We start from the raw sequence: 22,456 nt of genomic DNA, 5'->3' as shown, positions 1-22,456 counted from the left end.
TTTTTTTTTTTTTTTTTTTTTTGCCGCACACACACAGAACCAACAGCTAAAACGGACGGTGGGGAAATATTCGCTTTACAAAACCGTGTATAGCTTTAGAATCGCTTACTGCCATGTCTCCTACTCAACCTACTAAGTCCATTGCACTGGAGGCTTCAAGTTTTCGCATCACGCACATATTTTAGTGTTTTTAACCCAAACCATGATCTTTCCCTGACCCCATGCAAGGGTTTTTTGTACCTTAACCTAACCATGTTAACCCAAAGTTACACAGAAACAAACCACATGCAACACGCAAAATCTTAAAAGGTTAAAGCTGTGTTATTTGTGTGTAGATTGACGAGACCTTGCTGCCTTTGTACATGCCTTCATAAGATTTATGGTGAGACACGGAGAATCCTTTCCCTTTCAGCAGACAACATTTGAAGGTCAAACAACAATGAGCAAACACACATTTTTGAGCAAGAGGGGACCAAAATAAACGAACAACGAAGTGCATCTCCACGGCTTTCCAAAACCTTCATTAGAGACCTCACCGGAAAGTGGTGGGGAACCTTTATAGCTGCGGCACATTTTCGTATTTTTACCCCGTCAAGATGGCTAATAACATGAAACCAAACGAGACCTGGGGTTAAAAACGTATTCCGCTGCTTCCCCTTGGCAGAGGCGCCCATGCAATCAGTGAGCCGGAGCTGAGACAACATGTGATAAAAGCATCAGAACTGTGTCTTTGTGCTGCACATTAGCTGTTCCCCGAACGGTGCCCTTTGTCTCCGGCGTGAGAAATTAGCGAGTGGATTCGTTTCGCAGCCACTGCGGGGAACAAGCCGGGTGGAATTCCAAAAGATTCTGATATAAAGCAACATTTTAGAAGAAACACGTCCCTTCCCTCCCTCCATTAAATCTAAAATCTCTACAAGATGGATTTTCTCATTCATTTCCACTCCTACTACATTTCAAACTGGCGACCTCCCAGTTACAGGCCTGCCTCTCTAACCTCCAGGCTATCGAGTCAACTGCAAGGCGCAGAAACAACTGTTGCCACGGACTGTCGTTCCTTACAGTTTGAACATTCTTGAAAAAGGGAACCCCCTCCCCCACTTTCTTGGCCAAACCGACACTTTATCTCACTTTATACATAATGTTTAAGTGTTCTACATCTTCATGTGTGGATGACAGAGAGAGAGAGAGAGAGAGCAAAAGACATAGCCCTGTCCATGGTACTGAAATGAGAGCGCAGCACGTGGCCTGGTGCGTTACTATGACTACAGCTGGCTGAATCCCTAAAATAACCACACGCACGCACACACGCACGCGCACACCTTATTACAAAAATGGCAATCTGTTGCGGCTTGTGACGACATGTCAGTCAGATTGATGAAGACGGAGAGATGTGTGTCCCTGAGAGGAGGAGTGTTTGGAAGAAAAAAAATCACAGCCCCCGGCGCCGAACAGCAGCTGAGCAACAAGTCGTCTGCTGGTGTTTTTCTTGTTGTCGTTTTTTTGTCTTCTCTGCACGCATAGACTTTTGTGTCCTTGTGTTTTCATTGTGTACTTGGCGTTTTCCGAGGCTGATTGTTGTTAATGTTCAGCTCTACGGAAGGCTTGTCCTTTGCAAAGTGCTCTGAGACAGCTTGACTGACGCACATACCAATTTGCACAGTTTGAGACAAAGCCTCGCGAGGGGCCACTTTGCATATTTGTGCCTTCCGGCGATAACGGGAAAAAAGGCTGATTTTCGAAGCCCCAGAAAAAAATCGTGAGATGCATGTGGGAAAAGTGGATGGGTTAGGCCCTTCACTGTCTTAATGATGTCCGTGGGTCTGCGCAAGGCGTTTAACATCCTGGGTATTACACCGCAAGACCGAAAATACAAGACTGTAATGCTTAGAAGTGCAAATGCATGGAAATGCCAAGCTCGGTGCTGTGAAGGTGTAAAAAGATAGAGAAATATGACGATGCATAAACTGATCAGAGTGCAGAAGAGAGATATATCTATCTCTCCACCTCAGAGGATGTGTGATGCATTTACCTGCACCTCTGATGCCCTTCGCCCCTGGATTACTCACTTGTTAGTAGGCAAACACCTGCACAGCTCCCGTCGCCTCAGTCATCATCTTGTTTTTATAGTCATTTCCAAAGACCATTTTGATGCGCATGAATTTGGAACATTGAGTGTGGCTGGATGACCTCAGTGGTGACAAAGGTCGTCCCATCACTACTCAAAACTCCCCTTTGCAGAAGTGCTTTTAATGTGCGAATACTGTAAGGTTGTGTGTCATATGTTTTATTGTTTTGATTTCAGTAATTGTCTTCGAGTCCCCTTGAAAAAATCATTATAAGTATAGTGTATAATTCAAAGCCTAAGTAAAATACTAATATCAAGTAAAAGTCCGACATTGAAATAGTTACTTATGCAAAAGTGTGTATTAAAATATGAAGTGTAAAATATTTTTTTTTATTAAATATTAAATGTCACTGTGGAGGTTGGTGAAGGTGGAGCCATGTTTAAGTATTGTATTGTTATATGTCTTTTTTATGTAATATCTTAACTTGTGATCTAATTCATAAATATCGCTGTCAAATAAATGTGGTAACTAAGTACTTATATGAAATATACTTTGCCTGTTTAGATGAAAGAAAGCTGCACAGGACAAGATGTGAAAAATACACTTTGAATCGATACAAGTGAATCATCTGAGATGCTTTGGATTCACCCAGCTTCAGAATAGCGTTTGATCCGTGGTGGGAAATATTTTCACAGAGTAAAGTGAACTCAGAGTAAACTCTGGCTGTGCCTCATCTCTAAGAAGCAGGACATCATCTCTGGTAAACAGATTCATTTGAAATGACTTGTTACGTTTCAGTGTGAATTTGCCTCTCGCCAGCCTTAAAGACCAAAATATCCAAGTATGAAAAGCTGTAATGTTTTGTATTCCACCTCATTTTTCCAAAATAAATGTCTTCCAGAGTCATGGGCCAATGGTGCAGCCCGCGTGGCCACGGCACTCAGCGAGTCTTCCTCCATCCACAGCGACGCCCTGTACCACCTGACCAGGGACAAGTCCGGGATCAGACTGGACCCCATGTCCTACAGCATCCTGGAGCGGGAACCTTACAAAGAAGATCCCTGGGCTGAGGAATTACAAAGTCTGCTACAAGTGACCAGAGGAGATGGGATAGAAAGGGTGTGTATGTACAAAAATAGAAAAAAACAAGTTATACTTTTGGAGTTTACACTGTTGGAGTGTCTGCTCATAGAAAAGTAAGCAACTTGTTAAACTATAAGCTTCTAACATTTCCTTTGTGTGAAGTGTGTTTCATCCCGTTGCATCATTATGAGTTAGCATAAAGCAGAACCGCCCCCCCCCCCCATTAAAATAATTTCAGAGAACGGGATAACTTATTCTTGCAATCTTTCAAAATTAAAGGGGTTATAAGGCAGTTGGGAGGAGTTTACTAGACTTCAGAACCATCAATAAGAGAGGCGTGAGTTCAAGGTGAATGTTTATTTTGGGAAAAGACTTCAGTTGAGGATGAGGAATTTTATTAGAAATAGGTTACTGGCGAAGCCTCTGGGTTGGTAGAGCCTTGAAAGGCATCTCTAAGTGTGTGTGTGTGTGTGTGTGTGAAGCCTACTTCATAGGCTTTTTCTTCTCAACTCCATTACCAAATTTGTTAAACTGTAGCCCTGTACACCCAAAGGATAAATCATTAGGGGTCCTGGGATGACCAAAAAGAAAAGACAGATCTTATATTGCTATATTGCTGCTGAACAAAGTTGTGTTTATCATCACTGACTTTTCTCTTTTCTTCTTAAAAATCTTAGACACTGACACCACTTCATCCCTTTCAAAATCCCACAAATCAAATCAATCTACTAAATCTAATAAAATGTGAAAACGTGCTCACAACTGATGGTCACACCATGGTCACGACATGTGACATTGCTTCTTTGAAAGGAGTCAAAAGAATGAGGAAACAACAATGCCACGGTAGACAGAATTATGATAAAGGGACAAAGGCTAATTTATAGATAGTTGCCTCTGTGATTTTTGGTTTATTCATTGTGAGGGAAAACGCAGGACTCTCTCCAAACTACATCAGTGCGCTACTTAAGCCGACAAGACTGCATCCTCTCTGCACACTGCAAAAAATGATGTGCAACACATTCTGCCGTTCAGATTAGAATTGAGCGTTTTTTAGTGAAAAAAAACACACTGTAAAATCTAATAGGTTGGCTTTACTCAAAAAATTAAGTAAAGTAAACTCAGGATGGTTAGTAACTTCTTTCTTCTGAGTTTTCAACACTTAGATTAACTGTTTATTCTGAGTGTGCAACACTTGTTTATTCTTGTTGTGATGTTCCTGCTCTGGCTTCGCCGCAAACCTGGGTCCCTCGGTGTGAGAAACTGACCACTAGCAAACCAGAAAACCCTGGATATTTTTTCTGCGGGCGCACAGAACCGACAGCTGACGGACCGTGAGGAAATTTTCTCAGATTTTTTTTTACAAAAAAACGTGTTTTGCTTTAGAATCGCTTACTGCCCCTTTAAGTTGTAATGATGTGTAATGTAATGAAATATAGGCTACTTTGGCGTGAGAGTAAATGCTCTTAGTTACACTGAAAAAAGGCACTTTTTATAAGGACTTGCTCCTTGTAAGTGAATCCAACTCGAGCATACCAAGTAAAGAAAACCCCAAACAGGTTAATAAAAACGGAGTGAGGTACAATTATTATTTCTTATTAAACCCAATGTTAGTATTTACAGTGCAGAAAACTAAAGAGAAAGAAAAAGCCTTCAGGAGTTGATGAAGTTAACTAAACTAAACTAAACTAAAGCCACACTGAAGCTGATGGGGATCTGAGTCACTAAGTAGGCAAGAGATGCCATGTCTTCAGTAAAAAAAAAAAAGAAAAAAAGACGGGATTTTGAGTCTGGACATTTTTTACAGTGTGGCACGCTCGGTGCCAAAAGCGCCGGCGGTGCGCAGGCAGCCTCCAGATCACACGGTGGGATAGATGGGGTATCACCAGTGTGCGGTCGGGCTGCCGCACTGAACCGGCGTAGCCTCTGTCTTTTTTTACTGTCACACGGTCTTTCTCCACAACAACGATACACCATGAAGCGGGGCTCCGTGGAGCCGTCGCTCCTCCAGGACTGTGGACTACGCGGTGGCGTTTGGGGGATGATGCGGGACCGAAGCTGGTGATGGTGAACGCAGCTGTTTTTTTTCTTCTGAAAACACCGCACAACTTTCACTCCAGCTCTTCTTCGTCTTCCTCTCCTCCTCCTCCTTCTCGCTCTGCTCCTCTGTGTTTCTCCACAGCGCAACAGCATGCAGACTGCCCCGAGTGAAGACAAGATCCCGGTGAGTACAACAGTGACCAGCCGCTGCCCCCCTGTTTGCTCTTAGGTGTCCTACACCAACGACCCATCTGTGTCCATCTCTCTTTTATGGCCCACATAATAGTTTTCATTAACACGTAACATGCTGCAACATTACAAATTATTATTATTATTATTATTATTATATGTTGTCCAATGCGATACTATAATTACTTATCTGTTTGCCGTGTTAGTTTGATGGCATCAACAAACAGGTGAGGCTGTGTAGAGTTTGCCAAGAAAGTATGGGAAGCCTGTTTGGGTCTAAACTGCTAAACCAAAATGAAAAATCTTCTCAAATATAGCTATAGTGTGTGGGCAAACAGAAACCACTAAGGAAAGTTCGGGGAGATAGGAGGTGGCGATCCTGTTGAACACGTGTACATTGTGTCTCAGCTTGGGGAATAAACTATCGACTAAACTACCAAAGGATATTATTATAATTTTTTATTTGATAGTGGACTTGAAAATGGAAGACACTGAGGATAACAATCCCTCCCCCCCCCAAAAAATTTAAAACCTCACAGCTTAATTCCTCATATTAATGAAACAAGTGCAAACAAATTGACAGCTCTGAAAACTGTGATGTTAGCTTTACCAAATTATTTGATAGTTGAAATAGTGAAAAAAATAAATAAATTGCAAAACTAGACTGTCAGTATCCAAAGCACTGAAACTTGTAAGACGTCAAGAACAGCGTGGCAGTTTGTGCGGATGTACAGTTTATTGCTGATTGCATATTGCAGATGGGTGGAGCCGTGCAGGCAATGACATGATGTCATTGAACTCAATAGCTGTGTCTGAAACTTAGACTTTATATAAAAATGCACGTAGTCACCAGGTCTGGAAAACTAAGCCAGTGTGCGGAAGTGCCTGAAGCCTGTATGCTCTGAAATGACCAGCAGAGGGCGACTCCACAGGTTGCAAAAAGAACTCGGTTTCCATTGAAGTCTATGAGAAATGACTCTACTTCTTGACTTCAATTTGATTTATAAAATCAGTATATTCCTGAGGAGTTTATAGTCTCAATCGCTAGTTTCAAGTCTTCTCCAACAAAGCATGGCCGTGTTCATTTTGGAAAATAAAGTAAAATAGTACGCTTTGGAGCCTATATATACAGTGTGATTGACAGCTCGTTCTGTCCAATAGATGCATGGTTGCATGTGTAGATGGAAACACTGTGGAAGAGCTCTCAGTCAGCCCCACCCCCTGCTCATAGGTCTGGTTCCAATAAGACAAGTCGGCGCAGCTCAAAATGCAAAACTCGAGGCTTTAAAAAAGACAGTTACGAAAACCAATGGGTGACGTCACGCCACGGTGGGTTTGCCTCTTGGTCTGAAATGATTCACTGTCTTACTCATTTACTGTTCGCTACATAATAAGTACAATAAAAATGTTAAAAAGTAAATAAGCCTGTTTTGCTTGTTCAGTATTGCTCTTTAATGAATATCCGGCCAAGGCCCAACACAGAAATTGATCTGATTTTGAGCAAGATGACGTTTATTAATCTGTAGTCACAAATTGTTACCAATTTTGAATTTGGTAGTTCAACTCCCAACAAACAGATTCACACACACACACACACACACACACACGACAAGACAAAAACATGCGTTAGAAAGCTGTCCCGATTACAAGGAAGAAACCTAAACGGACTGTAGGAAGTTTAAAAAACTTTCCCCTCATACACACCCAGAGCGTATTGAGCTTTCCCACTGGTGTCCTCCATGTTTAGTCTCGCTCTCTGCTCTCGCTTTGTCTAAATAAAGAATAAAACTGCCAAAGGTGAGCTGACTGCCCACTCTGCTGCTGAAGGTTCTCACTTCAGTGTTTTTTGAGAACCTGCCAAAAGCCACTCGTGCTTGCGTGTGCTGATGCCGCACTCGATGTTGAAGTTCATTCAAACGGTTGTTATGTAACTCAGCTGCTGCTCAAAGGTGCCCTGTGTGCTGTCTTTACACAATTTCCATTTGTTTGATTGAGTGTGATACCTTCGTATGATCACCGTGGACAAATGAGAGAGTGTGGTTGAAAATGGTCGGTTTCCTCTTCACCACAGCACTTTCACTGGTTATCACCGCTGTGCTTCTGCTTCTGTGTTCAATGCGAACTTACTGGGTGTTTTACTTTGCCTTTTCGATTCTTCTTGGGTCCTCACAGGTTGTGGATTCAACTTCAGGCCCTCAGAGCAACGGTGAAGGCCTTTACTTCTCCGATGGCCGACGGAAAGTCGACTACGTTCTGGTCTTCCACCAGCGGCGGCACGGCTCCATACGGTCTCCCACCAGCACCTCAGTGTCGCATGACAGATTATCCATTGTTTCCAATGGCAACTTTCCCCAGTCGGCGGGCTTGCACGCAGCCGCAGGAGTAGGAGGGGCCATACCGGCAGGGGAGGCCGCAAATGTCGACGAGGTGTTCATGGAGTTGGGATTTGCAGGAGGGAACGAGCCAGCAGAGCCGGCTGACCACGAGATGCATCTGATCAGGCAAGAGTTTGAGGCCAACCTATTGGAGGCCGGCCTGGAGATAGAGAGGGACGGAGAGGTGAGTGCGTGGTCATGCCACCTGAACACACTGAAAACACACAGATGTGCTAGTTTAACGCTTGACACTGGCATGATCGTCATAGCGACAAAAACTCGTCCATGCAATGCTAAAGGGAAGTACATTGGGAAAGAAACTCCACAACCAGAACTAACACAGACAAGGTTCACTCTTACGAACACTTTGACGTTTGATTTATGGCAAGATCTGTATTTGCATTAACGCGATTTGATTGCTTGGTGCCTCCGCTGCTGCCGCTTGAAAAGTTGAGTTAGTTGAGTTGTCAGAAGATGCATCATCTTGTTTTTCGAGAGGGGTGGGTTCCAAATTCTATCATGCGCAAGCAGAGCAATGGAACCACAATGCAGCCGTCACCGCCTCCAAAGAGAATGAGCAGGGTTTCCGCTGAAGCATCCAACGAGTTTTTTGTAAGTGCTCGGTAATGTCCATATTTATTGTACATAACCACATGCATATTGAACCGTGTGCCTGGCGCAGCAACAACCATTTCTGCCATTGAAATATCAAAAGTGGATTTGGCCCCAAAAATGCACTTGCGCCATGAGCTGCTCAGATTGTTAAGATGGAGCCTTTTTATGCTATTGATTTATAGGATTTAAAAAAAAGATAAACCTCGACACAGGATCTGATGTAACTCTGTCTTGAGCTATTTAAGGTGGGCGCCTACATGGGAACGTGGCTCAGATGGTAAGAGGGAAGTGGTGGGTGAAAATTCTGTGTGTTGCCACGAATACAAGTCGTCTGTTGCACCAGCAAGAGCCCCAGAGCCACGAGGTGGTTTCCATTAAACTTTGAAATGTCCCATTTGGTTCCCTTTTTATGTGCAATGTTGTTTCGCCGTCCCTCCATCACCCCGCTGCTGTCGACCAAAGTGCAGCAACACTACGCAAAGAAAGAAAGTAAGACACAAACCCAGAGGAGTCATTATCCGAATGCTGGTGATCTGTACGTGTCATCATTAGGGCAAACACAGCCAAAGGCACAGTGACGCATCCACCTATATCTTGTGTGCAAACAGCGCAGTGTTTCACCGTTAAAATCAATCAAATAAGTCTGAATGTATCGATAGGTTCAGATACACAAGTAGACGTGTTCTGTTGAAGCCTATTTTCTTTCCTCAACCGCAAATGTAAAATCAGATCACATAAACACGATTTCTTTTTCCAATTGCCATCCACAATATGATCAAACTCCAATTATTGGGTCGGTTTTCTCCCAGTGGAAATAATGGAAAGCTCAGTTTTACACACAAAGTACAGTCATCAAGTTGTCAAGAGTGTAAACAAGACAAGCGTTCTTCCCTATGCTACGTGACAACAGTTTGTTCAAACGACCACAAATTAGAACTGTGTGACTTTAAGATTGTAACGTCTTCCAGGAAACTTAAAGGGGACCGACACATGGTGGCTTTAGTGTGTTTTCCAGAAGGATTTATTTGGGGTCACGAATTTGAGAAGGTGAGACCTTTCACTGTTTTTAACAGTCACTTCAGAGGCTCCGGTTTAGATTCCTCCTGACCCCTTGGGCACCTGCGGCAAGGGGTCTAACCTTACCTTGAATAAATAATGTTGTCTTGTCACCCTTGAATCATCACAAAAGAGTTAATGTTATGATAGGCAAGGTAAGGAAAACGAAGGCATTGCACAATGTCAAGAGTGGACGAACTGCGTGAGCAAAGACAACCGTTGTAAAAAGACAACTTCAAGCTCACCGAACACAGAATAACGCAGAGTGGTCTTCTTCACACAGTGGTTTTCAAAGAACGGCAGAGCTCTGTGTCAGGAACAGCTTGTATCTCAGGGCAACACGCTGAAATGCAAACCCAAGAAAGAAATCATATTCGATGAGTCATTCACACCTTCATCCCCAAACAAACGCTTGGAGAAAAAGAAAAACAAAGGAAACCTTCAACCAACAGTAGTGACTGCGAACGTGGATGGATCTGCACTGATGACGGCCATCGACTTCAAAAACTGTACAGGCTGGCGACGGCTGAGCGATTATAAGAGTACAGCCGGGTTTACAGTGGCCTTCCACACACATGAGCAAACAGCAAGCGGTTTTTCACGAACAGCAGGATAAGCGAAAGACTTTTCCCTGGCACCAGCCACTGCAAGCGTCATTTAATCTCAGCAGCGAGTTTTTGAGTATTCTCAGTGTACCTCACTGTGGCCTTTTTTCAATTTATTTTCTCTCAGGATGTAATTACCTCCTCTCACTTCATAAAATACTCCAGAGTCTTTGTTGCGCGGCCTGTTTTCGCGATGCTGACAAAGCACCGGTCCGCCGAGTACGGCTCCCCTTTGCTGTTGTTTTCTAATCACGACTTAGTCACCTGCAGTCTGAACACCGATTTTCACGTGAGTTTTTCTTTCGCCTTCCATCTACCACCTGCTGTGTATGACTGGGATTTAATTTGGTTGCGGCATCCACACAAGGGCCTGATGGGTTCATCTTTAATTCCAGTTGCTGTGGCCAAAACAGCTGCCGTGCTGACCTCTGTATCGATCCACTAATTTAGCCGCGCACTGGTAATTTGGTTTGACTCGTACAAATCGCTTTCGCTGTGATTGCGCGTTACATAGTGACGGGTGTGAGAGTGCATGGTTCTGTCCCGCTTGGGTGTGTGTGTGTGTGTATGTGTGTGTGTGTGTGTATGCTTGGCAGGATACACTGTGGGCTCACTGCCACAGAGTTGTACAAATGTATTTATTGTTAAAAGTTCCACTTGTTACCGAATGAGCTGCGGCACTTTGGCTCCAACAGCAAGGAGAATCATTTGGCAAACGTGAGCGTTGCTCACTTCAGCTGTTGGATGCAACCGTGAGGGAAGGGATGTCCGCAGCTCCAACGGAAGATAGTTGGACTTGTGTCGTACCAAATGTACAGAATTAGGCCCTGGCATAAATGTGGCTGCGTGTGTGGCTGTGTGCGTGGCTGCGTGTGTGGCTGCGCGTGGGGCCTGCGCGTATGTGCTGGCTTGCAGCCAGTTGGCAGTGTGCAGGCCGCAGGCATAGTATTAATCAGATTGTTGACAGCGTGGCCACAGAGCCTAAACCAGGATGAGATTAGCTGACTGACTGATAGCTCTTTATCTCCTCTCATGGATCGAATCCGCTGCAGGGAGCAGCCAGTGCGAAGAGGAGCTCTCGCATTTCGATACCCTCCGTTTGAAACATAGCGACACGGATCCCTTCTGAAATGACTGACAAACACAATAACACTCCCTCTGTCAGTGTGTAGCCAGATGTGGTTGTAGGAGCTGCTGGAGAAGAGCAGGAATATTTCTTAATGTTTGCTGCTTATACAAAAATGAAAAAAAAACAAATAATGATTTAGATGATAACATTTACACCTCCACCATTTATTCAGTTCCTGCATTACCAGCCTCAAAAAAACATATTTTATACATCTAACAATATACACATATTATCTGCACACAGCGATACAGTCGAAACCGATTCTCTACTTAAAAGTAAATTAACTTACGTCACAGGGACAGAGCATCAAGTGTTGACCCGTTGGATTATGGCTAAATTAACTGTGTGCCAAAAGGTTTTAATGGACATTATAATACTCCTTGAGGGATTAAGGTTAATCTCCTCTCTTGATCAACACTTTTTGGGTATTGAATGATCAACCTCAAGGGTAACTTTATTCCAAACATGTCGCACATTTTGAAAAGGACTGCCAGCAAAGATTTGAATTGTTCTAGAACTCAGTGTTTAATGAGTTTGGCATGCATTTTTATTGCATAATTAGATGACTATGGATAATAATTTCTTAAAACGAAACCCTAATCACATCAAACACATTAAATATGGTAAGCATTTTCAAGATAAGATGAAAAACAAACCCACAGACTGGTTTTCCCTTCTTAAGTGATGTGGACATTGTCCTGATCTAAATTCTCCTGCTTGTGTCCAACCTGTTTGACTTCAGATTAATTGGATGCAGTGGGGGGGGGGGCGTAAATGTCAAACTTGTTGACTGTGCCTGAGGATTATTGAGCTGACCTTCGATCTCTGAGGGACATACTCTTACCGAACATGTTTAATTAAATCAGAGGGAGATGTTAATTCAAGAAATGGAGCTGGGACTTCTGAAGAGTTCAGTCTGTGGGGGCTTGAGAAACAGACCAGGCAGGATTAAGTGTTTGATGACACTTCCCTTTGGTAGAGAACGAGCCATGTCCCCGTCCTCGCAAATTGCTTGTGCGTCCCGCTGCACATGCACATTGGTGCTTTTTCCCGCTGGCCCCCGCCTGTGACTTCCCTCTCATCCCTCATAGACTTTACACTTTAATGACGTCTCGCACATAGAAATGGCTCAGGCTCTGGGACACGAATATCAAACTGAATTGAAAATGGGAAACACAAAGAAAAACTTGATCTTGTTTGCAGCCAGATGAGTCTCGTTTTCTGTGTTAGAGGAATCTCTTTTATAATGGTGGTCTATGGGGGGAAAAATGCCTTTTGGGCTGCGGGGGATTATTTTTTAGTTTTTGTTGCAATACCGCAAGTGGCCAGTAGTAAATTGAAAGCAAACCTGTGTGGTGGAAGCAAAATCCAGCTCTCTAAATCAATCTTTGTGTATGGGTGGCTGGAGTCTATCCATGGGAAAGAGCCTTGGTACACCTTAAACATCAAAAATGTACTGTATAGTGACACTAACATACAGTCCTTTCCCATTGTCCTCTTATGAAATTATAGTTAAATATTCTGTAAAACCAAAGAGTTATATTGATATTGATACCTGCAGCTGCTTTTAATGTTCTGAATGAAATGCTCCACAGAATGTAGTGAGATAACGTGTCGCTAAACTAAAACTGGGTATTGCACCTGTATCTGGATTATTCCCTTTAACCCTTGGGTATCTTTGGTAAACAGCAGATTTCGCTGCTCGGAAGAGGAAAACAACCAATTCCGATGACCTTTGGTTATACAATACAGGAGAAATGCTTCCAGTCAGTACAGTATATCTTAGCTGAGCAGTTCAGTAACCTCCACTAATAGCCACCTCTTAATGCTGCTCTTCTCTTTGTTACTTTCCATCTCTTTGTCTTGATAATGTGTGTGATCCATTTCTGCTCACTCTCGCTCTACTTACTGTTTCCATCTCTCCCTATTCACTCGACTCAATTTTTCATCACCACACTTATTTTTCATACCCCCGCCATCCCGGCACCCAACCGATCACCCTCTCATACTCGATACCCCACTGCCCACCCAAAGACGCCCCCGGCTCCATCCTAGTTACCCCCCAACCCCCCATCCCACACCCCTATAGAGATAAAGACCTAATTGGAAATCCCTCTCCTAATTACCCTTCTCCAGGCTGAAAGGTATTTATATCCTCTGCTTTTTGATGGAGCGATAAGGGAAGGGGAGCTGAGGAGGAAAAAGGAAGGAGAAAGCGAGGGACGATGTAGCTGTGGCATTTTATTGCAACATAAACCATTACTTATTTCTGAATCTTGTGGTAGCACTGAATGAACAAGTCCTCCGCTGGCTTGTTTCCCACTCCACGAATTCACAAATAGAGCCACCGGTTTGGATTTTGAGTGAAATCTGCTGGATTATTTCATCAGTGGTGTTCTTCCCGAGCAAACAGTGAGCAGGAGGTGTTGTCAATGAAAGACGGTGAAGTCCCAAATTGAAAGTTACTTCTCAGAAGCTTGCAGTCAAGAGCCAAAGCTTTTTTTCTTTTTACTGATTTAAAAACATCTGGTGGCCACAGCTCAGGTTAAGTAAGACATTGGTGAAAGTCCATAACAGTTAATCTTGATAAGGCCTTGTTGGGACTGCCAGCACAAATTCATTGTTGGCTTATTCACAATGTATCCAGATTGATTTTAGTCTGTTCAGTAAAAAAAAATCCCATATGATTTGCAATTTATTTGTTAATTTTGATCCTAACTGCACTTGGAGATGGTTTGAAACGCAACAGAAAATTGATCTCTACTGATGCAACTCTGTCTGGATACTGGTTTCTCTCTCTCTCTCTGGGACTTAATTTGGTTGCGGCATCCACACAAGGGCCTGATGGGTTCATCTTTAATTCCAGTTACTGTGGCCAACACAGCTGCCGTGCTGACCTCTGTATCGATCCACTAATTTAGCCGCGCACTGGTAATTTTGTTTTGGCGCGTACAAATCGCTTTCGCTGTGATTGCGCGTTCTCTCTCTCTCAAGTCTTCTTCAATACAGCATGATGATACGGAGTAATATATACAATAAAACACGGTATGCCTTGGGGCATGAATGTCGTGTGATTAACAGATAGTTCCGTCCAATGGGTGCAGGTCCCAGGAGTAGGTGGACGTGCAGTGGACGGGTCCTCCATCAGACCCACCCCCCGCTCCTCCACATACGGTTACTTTTGGTTCCAAAGAACCAAGATGGCACTGGCCTAAATGCAACTGGGCTTCAAAACAGGAGTTCACGAACCAATGACGTGACGCCATGGTGGGTTGCTACTCGCTCGCTATGTGATAAAAACAAAAACAACTTCAAAAACCAGACTGGCGGTAGCAATGCAGTTACGACCTGCTACGTCTTTACTGTAGCATCCCATACAGATAGTTTAGCGATGTCAAGACGCACAAATCCAATCTGATCACTTGCAAATAACCGTATCCTAAAGATCTGATTTGAGAAACTGATATCAAGCAGGCCGATTAACCAGGCTAAAAGATCCAAAAATCCCAAAGCAGACAGGAAAATCTGGAAAGCTTCAACTGACTAAATATATGAAGAGCTGATTAAGCAACTGGTAAGAGGTGAATATGTGGTTGCGGGGGGAAGAGTCAGGTGGCAGAAAGGCGGGAAAGCTGGGTTTGCTGCAGGGGGGCGTGGCAGGGTCATGCCAGGACAGAAGAGTTACTGTAGTTATATGGAAAAGGCAGACGGAGAAGAATGCACCATGACACTGGCGTTGTGATCACCGATGGCTGACTCTGCATTGGTGAAACATCCGAGCCGACCAGAGCTTTGCAGGTTTAAGGATGAGGACGTTGTCCTCCTGCAAAGAGCAGGAAAAGTAGGAGGCCAAACAGTGACCAATAAAATGTCCCAGTGGCTGCAGACGGAGATTAGATCTGGACCAATACATTTCTTCTTGCGTATACGACTATTGTATCTTTTGCTTGATCCCTGACAAATACATGTAATAAACTTAAACTAAAAGTGATGAGTGCAGAGTTAATAAGTCGTAATTTACACATTTCTTTCATCAACACCACAAGTAAACGGCGGCTTCTGTGTGACTGAAACTGACATTGGTGGGACAAAGACGTCACTCATTGCTAACTGGTTGGAGCCCGATAAGAAAACAGAAATCACCTAACATGAGCACAATGTCAGGCTGAGTAAAGAGGTGAAGCAATGTAGAAATTCAGGCAGATTGTCAGCCTCCAGTCCCCCCGCAACAGTGAGTTCATTGTGTTGACTTTGGAAGTTGATTTCCAGTTGTAATTCAATGCAAGTCAAATGAAATAAAACAAACCCGTAAGTGTGCCCTGCGATCATACGTGCGCACGTTTTATATCAGAATGCGTCCTGTTGAAACGGCGGTGAAGTTCAGGTGGCTTTACACTCCACCGTATTCCTGGGTTAGACAAAGGGCAAGTGTGTGCATGTGCGAGTGGGACAAGATAATGAAATATAAGGAGGAGCAAGAGTGACAGTTAGTGAGTCAGTCAATCAGTTAGTGAAGCAGTGTCTAGCGTGTGGCAGAAGGTACAGTAATATATGTGAGGGGGGGGGGGTGAAAGATCTCAGGAGTCGAGACAGGAGAAAGAGATTCATCTTCGGTTTCCACCGTTTGCCATTGCACCTTTATCTTTTCACCCCCCCCCCCCCCCCTACAGAAGCTGGTGGGGGTCTGAGGAGGGTAAGGTTACCTGGCTGTTGCCTCCCGCTGGCCCTGCTCTCTTTCATTTCTGCCCGCACTCTCATTCACAGTGCCGCCCTGAACAAGAGGTTTCACATGCGATGTGTCCTGTTAAATATTTTCTCCATATCCAGTCCAGGGACAGGCGGGAGTTTGTCAGTGCACTGTTATCCGGAATTCAATCACATGCCTCTCGGTGAGATCTGAAACCACCAATTATCGAATTTTTTCGCAAATGCATCTTAACGTTAAATAATAATTAGTGTGTGGGCGCCGGACCATGATTCATTAGCAGTGTGAGCTGGATGACTCAGCTTTGGATGGTGCATATAATAAATACATTTGATGATGCTGCCGACAGGAACAACATTGTGTCACGAACAGGCTGTGGCAGCGAAGCGGTGAAGAAAACAGCCCCGGGCTTTGCTGCAGGACCAAAGGCTACATCCATCTTTCATAAAGGGCCAGCGTGATGCTGCTGGCGAGTCTGGTTAGGCAAACCGACTCTCATTGCCAGGCCTTGGTTGCGCCTGGCCCCTAGAACGAAAGTATGACTTGCAGCGCTGAGCAATCTGACGCGTTGAGTCGCATGCCGAGGCCAATTTTGAGATCTGGTGGTAAAAGCAGCTGGGAAGCCATTGACTGCGGCGAACACGAGTCTCTCCTGCTAGACAAAAAAGAGCACGTCGACCGTATTGGATCGCAAAGCTGCACTGACAGATGGCCAGTTTCATATAGCAGGTAGTTTCAGCCAAGCAATCTGGCAAAATAATTCCCCAAATATTAAAGTTTTGTGGATACAAATCACTTTTCAGTGGGAAACTTTAGCCCACACTCTCTAAAGTGCATGTACACAGGAAAAAGGGAAACAGAATGAATAAGATTTACATTGGTAAAGCTGGCAACCATACGTAATACAGCTGTAACAGAGTGCCATGTATCTTATCCTGGGTCAAGAAATAAATGCTTGCATTCATTTATATATATATATATATAAAACATTATATCTGATCACAGGATCACAAGGGTAAACATGCTTTTTTCTGTTAGGGTCCTGACTGTATTCAGGGATATAAACACTATACTGTGTTTCTGTTTTCTTTTCTTTTTTGTGCAGTCAAAGGCCCACGGCCCCAGCTTCACTCGCCTCCACGCCCCCTGGCCGGTGCTCTGCCGAGAGGCGGAGTTTCTCAAGATCAAAGTCCCCACTAAAACGGTAGGATAATTACCCATCACTAGCAGTTTTCATATTATAAGTGATCAGCGGACACAGGCAATGTGTTTTTGGGGGTCCAATGTGCAGTAACTGTTTGCACATATTATTCTGCAGCGTCAGTAGAATGTAATTGGTGTGTAATTCTAAATATTTTCCGCATCTATCAGTCTTCCTGAACAGAGACCAAGACTGCAAAGGATTGGGTCATGTCTTATGTATTGTGGGTTGGCTCACACTGTAGTAATACTAACATGGGATTTGGGTTTAATATCTACAAGCCTTCTGCATTATTGCTGAACAGTAAGGTCCTTAAATGCAAATCGCCTGTGTAATAAAGTCTGATTGTACGCTGTGTGTGTTTCACCAGAGTTACGAGCTGAAGGAGGAAAGTGGTTTTGGGTCCAGCATGAGCACAGTTTGGCAGAAACTCAATCAACCGTTTCAGCCCAAAGTACCACAGCAAGACCACGGGCGCACCAAATTTCTGTCCCACTGCTTCTCCAGGGACAAGCTCCACCTGTGAGTGACACACACACACACACACACACAAACAAACACACACACACACACACACACACACACACACACACACACAGACAAACACAACGCACACACACACACACACACACTCAAAAAGGTAGCTCAAGTGGTCAGGTGGATATTATTTCATGCAATACAATTTTTCACACTCTTGGTCAACACGCAAGTGATAAGAGCAAAGCCTGTATGGAGCACGACCTCCATACAAGCTTTTATATATATATGGCTGTAAATATGGTATATCATGTATACATTTCATATGTGGTCTAAGCTAATCTCTTGGCATGAATCCTTACACGCAGTGATCTACTTGGCAGGTAGATTTTGGTGCTGTCATCAGTTCAACAGATGTTGAATGGAATAAAGGATCCCCAACTATATCGTGCTTTCATTGAAAAGCTATACTGGTTGTATTTCTTCCAGGTACAATATCACATCTAAAGACACCTTCTTTGACAATGCCACGCGGGGCCGAGTAGTAAGTGTGCATTTACGTTTCAATCCGTTTCTCCCGTGTAATATATTTGTACAGGACTGGTTGACACCCTAACATCATCGCATCTTTTTCAGGTGTACGAGATCCTGAGACGAACAGTGTGCGTACGAACCTGTCAAACCATAGGTGAGGACACTGATCACTTCATGGACAAAACTGTGTGTGTGTGTGTGTGTGTGTGTGTGTGTGTGTGTGTGTGTGTGTGTGTGTGTGTGTGTGTGTGTGTGTGTGTACAACCTGTTCCAGGCCTTTATTCTTCATCTGTACACTTTGAGCTGGCCAATGACTATATGAGTGACATTAGTTGGACTGTTTCTAAAATTGATATGCCTGCTGCTGGAGAGAGGTCAACGATTTTTCCATTATGTCGCTCAAAGTCGAAAAATTGGAGCAACCCCTCCCCGTCCCCCTTGAAGTAAGGCTGCCTGTAATTGATTAGACAGAGCAGAGTCCTACTTTGGTAGTAACTCGCTCAAAAGGCGCAGAGGTCGAGGCAGAATCGACTGGAGAAGTCATGAACGCTGGCATTTAAAAACCCGTTTTGGCAGTCGCTTGTTTTGGCTTAATCAAAGGCTTCATGAGCCTTTTTTAGTGGATATGTCGTACAGTTCAAAACCCCAGTCACTATGAGTTTGGAGTATCTTGAAACTTGATTGGATTGGATGTATTTTTTTTCTCTCTAAAACAGGTTGGAAAATTTAAACCCCATCAACGGGCCGAGTAATAGTTGGGTCACAGAGAATTAAACAACATGTTGTGGTTATTTCCTGCTGTGGCATTGTAAAAATCTGACTTATTGGCCTTTTGAGGATAAGATTAGAAAGTAAAAGTGAATGTAAGGGGGGAAGGGGCCGTCTAAAGTCACACGTCAGCTGTTAAAATGTTTAGCGGAAAAGCAGGTGAGCCGAGAGGCGATGTTGGTATGCCTGCTTGGAGCGCACTGATTGGATAATTGGATCCCTAGAAAGAGGCTTTGCTCAATAACACCTTTTTTACCCGCAGACGTCCATTGGGACGATGAGCGATGATTAGAAGTCCGCGGTTACCTCAGTAGTCGTGTCAATTGTTTATGACGTTTGTCAGCAAAATTACACAGTTTCTAGGTGATGCGTTTGAGGTGATGAGAACAAGAGAATCCAGATTTGACACAAGATGAAACAGAAAAAAAAAATCAAGATGACCTCACTGTGCACTCCTGTTTGTTTTGGACAAATGAAATTCCTCATAGGGATTTTCTAAATAAACTGCAATTCATCCAGCCCACTCTGCATCGAAACTTGATCTTTGCCTTTGTGTTGACGTATCTGTAAATGTTTACAACACGCAACAGCCGCCCCTGCGTTCATGAGAGCCGTCAGGCCCCATATAGAAAGGAGCTGACACCCAGTTCATTTCCAGAGTCCACCATATGTCTGGTTGGCTCGCCAATCCCAGCAGAAGGTCTCAGCCAGCGGGTGCTGGTGGCGCTGCAGGGGACGAAGGCGACGGAGTCGGCACTCCTTGTGTCTCCGTTTGCTTGCCTCCATCTCCTCTACAAGTGGGTCATACTTTCTGGGTCAGGCTCAGATTGAAGCAGGGGCCTCTGGGAGTTGTGGTTGTTTCTGGTTGAGAGATCATCCGTGCTCTTGTAGGTGTGCGTGAGTCTGTGCTGATGTTCAATAACATCACAGCAAATCTTTGTTGTTTTATTTATGACTTCATTTTTATTTATGCATTAATCTAAATGAGATGTAGATTGGTTCTATGATCTTATTGGCATAGTCATGATGACTTCATTCCCACCAATTATTTTACCATCTTTGGGTCTTGTCATTTTTGAACCAAGCATTACGTCATTGTCTAACTTCTTTGCAACTTCTGCGTCACTTAACATTCAATAGCACATGATGGGAAATCATTTTTCTAATCAACACAAGCCTTAAATTGTCTCATTTTTATTCGCTGGGAATATCTTGGAACATGGGTTTTCTGACCATATTTTTTTGACCTTGACATTTTTGACTGATCCGCTCCAAAAGTTAAACATTTGCAGTAACCCTCCCAAGTAATATTCACACCAGGCTTGGTGAAAATGAAGACAGGGGCGGCGGCGCACAGGGTAAATATCATGTCTTCCTCACAGGAGGAAAAACATCATTATCTATATACAGAGGTGCACAGATGTTTTGTTATTATTTGCATGATGGAGCAAGAGGCGTTTTCTAATGTCTCTGCTCTCTATTTTTTTTTACAGGCATCAGCACATTGATAGCTAAAGGCGTGTACGATGCTGCCTTCCCTCTCCATGATGTAAGTGTGAGGACGGAAATTCCCTTGTGTCGCCCGTCGTTTCCGTTTCTTTCACCTCAAGATTTAGTTTGCAGAGCATGAAAACCTTTTCTCTGAATAGCCCCAGCCCTCTACTACTACATGGTCAAATAACTTCTTCAGTCAACCTTTTTTTCTTTAGTTAATGCAGGTTCCTCAGAAATAAATGGAAACTAATGAATGTTGGAAATTCGTCCTATAACCTCTATGAATTTTAAAAAAGAGAGAACATTATCATCTGTATGTGTTTTTTGAGATAATCTGTGCGTGAATATGCTGCCTGCCTGTTGAACGATCTGTATTTGAAGTGACAGGACAGGATTACACTGTATATGAGTGCATGTTTTGTGTGTTATGTGCACTAGTGATGTTCGTCTTCTCCTCATGCTGCTCAGGGTGACTTCAGGGTCGACGGAGACGCTGATGACAGGAATGACAGACAGGTGCGTCGCCTCCTCTCTCCCCGTTCTCTCTCCCTTATTTCTTCGCTCCCTCCAATCTCCCCTCCGCTGCCCCTTCCTCCTCCTCGCCCATTCGTCTTTCTAATGAGAAACTAAAAAACTGCTTGGAACTCTAGTAGAGAAACACTTATGGGCGCTCGCCATGCTCTAGTGCCTCGGAAAGTGCTTCCGACCGCTGAAAAAAGGGAGGGAACCGTCGCTTTTTATCATCTTTATCTCCTCTCTCGACTTCCTTTTTTTCCCCTTGCGTTGCACTGTTCCTCCTTCCCATCTGCCCAACCAAGTCACAGATTGAGGTTTAAGTTCAGTAATCATTACTTTGAGACGGAGCGGCTGCTCTGAGCACGGAGAAAAAACAAACAAACTCATTGGCTGGCTCAAATTCAAAGACAAACAAAGGAAATCTGGTCAAAATATAAATGAAAAGTCGCAAAACTGCAACTTCCTCATCATCCATTCAATACTTACGAATGTTTTGTAAAGTCAAACCATATACTTGATGTTCTTTCAGCATCAGCAGTGCCGAAGCAAAGAAGGTTTGTGTATAAAGCCCCATACAGACACATGTGCTCCACAGAGGCGTGGAAATGCATGAAAATAAGACGTTGTGTCATCTTCCTCCCGCAAAAAAAACGCAGCACTCTGGCTTCCTCCGCTGAGGTTCGCGTCGGCCAATCAGAACGTTCCTTTGCCTCTGAGGATCGTTTGTTGATTTTCAAGCTTTCTACAACTGGTAAACTCGCACAAAAACATGACACCCGCACACCCACAACGTCTCCGTCTCTCTTCTTCTGTCTGTTGTCAGGTCCTGCACGAAGAGTGGGCCAGATACTCCGCCTTTTACAAGTACCAGCCCATTGATCTAGTCAGGTAATGTGAAATCACGCCAGTACACGCCAGGCCTCAACATTTAGAAATGACTGTGGTAGAACTCTCACGTCTGATTAGCAAACAGACCTGCAGAAGTTGAACTGCTTTATAGTTCCTGTAGCTCAGTAACAGACTGTATTACAATCACCACATCAGTGCATCACAGCACGAACGTGACATTCTGGATCACTGGAATAGTGTGAAACCAGTGACAGGCCTGTCGAATCAAATAATAAAAAAAAAAAATTATCTTTCTGTTAGGAGCTTCGTTTGTGCGTATTGTACACATATATCGCAACAATATACAAGATGCAACGTGCACCACATCCAGATATCAATCGACAGTGGTACACAGTGTTACCCACGAGACTCCAGAGGTTTGTACACTATAACTGGATTGGCTGTGAGGGAATTAAAAAATCCTTTGCATTGACAAATAACAATATGTCCATTGGATTTGGGGTTTGTATACATCAAATTCTGAACTTTGGTTGACGTGAGGTTTCCAAATTTGCTTGGTGGGTCAAACAGACGCACCAACTGAGCTCCGGGGTCAGACATATTGGAGCTTTCAGGAAAGTCGGCTTGGATGTTGAATGAATATTATTGACAGGTCAGAAACTTGTATAACAAAAACAACTCACAACATGAACATGACACCACTCCCGTGGCATTGTTTACCGCCAATCAAATGATAATGTTACGGTACGGTTCA

At 43.7% G+C, this 22,456-nt stretch overlaps 1 protein-coding gene across 3 annotated transcripts in view; it reads left to right on the top strand.

Moving 5' to 3' along the window:
- The first annotated feature begins 4,997 nt into the window (after positions 1 to 4,997).
- ano2b (anoctamin 2b) overlaps positions 4,998 to 22,456 on the top strand; it is a 53,760-nt gene continuing 36,301 nt past the window's right edge. For 2 of the 3 annotated variants that reach the window (XM_047336509.1, XM_047336508.1), the window contains exons 1-9: positions 4,998 to 5,373; positions 7,551 to 7,937; positions 16,969 to 17,067; positions 17,435 to 17,586; positions 18,031 to 18,085; positions 18,178 to 18,229; positions 20,337 to 20,392; positions 20,806 to 20,853; positions 21,677 to 21,741. In XM_047336509.1, the coding sequence (XP_047192465.1) occupies positions 5,341 to 5,373; positions 7,551 to 7,937; positions 16,969 to 17,067; positions 17,435 to 17,586; positions 18,031 to 18,085; positions 18,178 to 18,229; positions 20,337 to 20,392; positions 20,806 to 20,853; positions 21,677 to 21,741 (947 nt within the window). In that variant the 5' untranslated portion in view covers positions 4,998 to 5,340. Of the gene's footprint in view, positions 5,374 to 7,550; positions 7,938 to 16,968; positions 17,068 to 17,122; positions 17,201 to 17,434; positions 17,587 to 18,030; positions 18,086 to 18,177; positions 18,230 to 20,336; positions 20,393 to 20,805; positions 20,854 to 21,676; positions 21,742 to 22,456 lie in introns of those variants that run through there. The other variant, XM_047336510.1, reaches the window with a different exon arrangement.

This window comes from Scophthalmus maximus, chromosome 12, assembly GCF_022379125.1.
Source record: "Scophthalmus maximus strain ysfricsl-2021 chromosome 12, ASM2237912v1, whole genome shotgun sequence".
Lineage (NCBI taxonomy): Eukaryota > Metazoa > Chordata > Actinopteri > Pleuronectiformes > Scophthalmidae > Scophthalmus > Scophthalmus maximus.
Note: the sequence above shows the minus strand (reverse complement) of the source record. Positions and strands in the feature narration are given on the sequence as shown.